This window comes from Opisthorchis viverrini, assembly GCF_000715545.1.
Source record: "Opisthorchis viverrini unplaced genomic scaffold opera_v5_702, whole genome shotgun sequence".
Lineage (NCBI taxonomy): Eukaryota > Metazoa > Platyhelminthes > Trematoda > Opisthorchiida > Opisthorchiidae > Opisthorchis > Opisthorchis viverrini.
In genome coordinates, this window is record NW_008752373.1 from 11,056 (window position 1) to 13,511 (window position 2,456).

At 44.4% G+C, this 2,456-nt stretch overlaps 1 protein-coding gene across 1 annotated transcript; it reads left to right on the forward strand.

Annotated features, from left to right (window-relative positions):
* Positions 1-579: 579 nt before the first annotated feature.
* Positions 580-1,139, forward strand: T265_12009 (hypothetical protein; the record flags this gene model as incomplete). The annotated part of the gene is made up of 2 exons (XM_009178891.1): positions 580-803; positions 830-1,139. The coding sequence occupies 2 exons, from the start codon at positions 580-582 to the stop codon at positions 1,137-1,139; spliced, it is 534 nt and encodes a 177-aa protein (XP_009177155.1).
* Positions 1,140-2,456: the final 1,317 nt, after the last annotated feature.

The following is a 2,456-nucleotide window of genomic DNA, read 5'->3' on the forward strand; positions in this document are numbered from 1 at the left end:
CAGCTCCGTGAGATTAAGACTAGGGTTACAAACATCGAAATTCAAATGAACGTTGACGGTATTCGGGCCTATAACAACTCGCGTACTCAAGTGTGGCCTATACTCTCCCGGATAATTTCACCCTTTATCGGTCAGCCTTTCGTCGTTGGAATATACCGTGGTAAGCAAAATCCCAATGATGTTCATCGGCTGATGTCTGACACGGTCGCCGAGTTGACAGACGTCTTGGCGAAAGGTGTCTCCGGGGTTCACAATATTCACACTGTCCGTCTTCAGTGCATTATTTGCGATAGTCCGGCTAGGGCCCTTCTAAAGCAAGTGAAGGGACATACAGGATATCATGGCTGTGATTATTGTACACAAAAGGTCGTGCACATCGGCACACGGATGACTTTTCCCTCGTTAAGAGCTCCCTTGCGTCGTGACTACGATTTCCGGACCAGAAAGCAAGAAAAGCACCATACAGGCTTAAGTCCGATGGAGGAGTTAAATGTTGCCAGGGTTGACGGTTTCCCACCAGATCACATGCATAGTGTGTGTCTTGGCTTAGTGCGGAAATTTCTCATCTTACTCTGAGCTATGCCAGTTGGACACAAGGCCAAGATTTCTTTGGAGTCCTGGAATCTGCTGAATGATAACATTGAGCAACAGAGTTTGGCTCTGAGTATTGATTTCCCCCAAAAATGTCGAGGTGTCGTGGACCTGGATCGGTGGAAGGCATCTGAGCTACGACAGTTTCCTCTGTTCATAAGACCCGTTGTTTTACGAGATATCTTACATTGTGACTTTTACGAATGTTTCAAGTATTTTTCGGCAACCACTTTCATAGGCCGTTCAACTTTTCTCACGACAATATGCTGATTTTTTTAATTGATGTTTTCAAGGTTTCTGTGTCGAAATTTGCTGCTATTTATGGTCCCAGCCATTTAGTCTACAACATACACCTCTTCTCCCGTTTATTCAAATTCGTCAAGCTTTATGGTTCCTTGGATCGTTTTTCCTGTTTTCCCTATGAATCGGAGCTGGGGGCAATTGAAGCATTACATACATGGTCCAAAACCACCGGCCGTTCAGCTTTACCGCCGACTGTCAGAGCGTGTGGGATTGGATGCTGTCGAAAGGAAGATATTTTCGGATGATGTTGGTTTGCGACTGAGGCCATCAGCCACTGCCGGATGTCACAGATACATTCATGAGAATGTCGTTTTTTCGAAACACTCCCGATAACTGCATTTTGCTTGATTGTCAACCAGCGGTTATTGTAGATTTTTCTGGAGATACTATTGAGCACCAGAAGTTCAAAGCTGTTCTCCCGTTTTACATTCACGTGTTGATATCGACAGACGTTCTAGTTTTTCAATGCTCCGACTTGCAACACACTAGGCTGTTTGCATCAGTCGACCAAATATCTTGTAAATGCCTAAGTTTTTCCTGCAGAGACGCCCCTATATACTTACCCATTTTGCATACCCTTACTGATTAGTCAGTACTCTTACCACTGGCACTCGACACATGTATGCATTTATTGCTTGTGTTACTCATTAGTTCGTAATATATATATATACATATTTATGTTGGTTTTGCGTTATTCCAGCAAAGCTTCGGTTTGCATGTGGATATTCTTCTGTTAAATATCGTATTTGGAAGTTGTTTTTCAGCCATGTACGCTGTCCTCATATTTGCGAACAACTCTGTTGGCATAGTGCATGAATCGTGCTTTGAACCGCCCGATTCGTCCTTTGGCCCTCGTGCACAACCGGCACTCTTTATGCCAACTTACTGAGGGGTACTCTACCAAAATTTCCACTCAAGTCGTGCACATACGAAGTGTATCGGCAGTGCAGTATGTTCATTTTCAGTTAAAAATGTTCTAGAAACTTTCCCGGATGCACTGAGTGCTCAGCCGGAAGGAAGCCCTTGAATCACGGCATACCTCCTCTGTGAAGCAAAACGATGAACGGCTCTTACGTCAATCCAGGCGCAAACAGCATATTTATCAATCGTACTACAATGGTTGCAGTACAAAGAAGCGGCTGCCGTCTGATTTTACAGACGGGTCGGATCGTGATTCCAGTGATGACACCACTTTTTTTGCGAACATAGTCATAAGCCCACCAACTCCAAAAAGACTAAGTCCTCCCGCACCTACCAACTTTTCAATTTGTAAAATCCTCATCTTCAGATGTACCAAGCTGACTGTCACGATTAGTAGTATCATTCCTGTTCAAGACGCGTCGCCTGTCCCCGGTGATGCCCCGATGATATGTGGAACGTATGTTTTATTTCATTACCACCATCTAGAATCTATCAGCAGTTCCACGTATACAATACTCCCCGCCATGGGCGATCCAGAACCACGCAGTTCTACCCCGATCCTCAGGTTCTCTTAACATTCCGTGTACTTTAATTTCTAGAAATAACTCTCCAAATTCCAAGGCCAGCGTAATTTTCCCGGA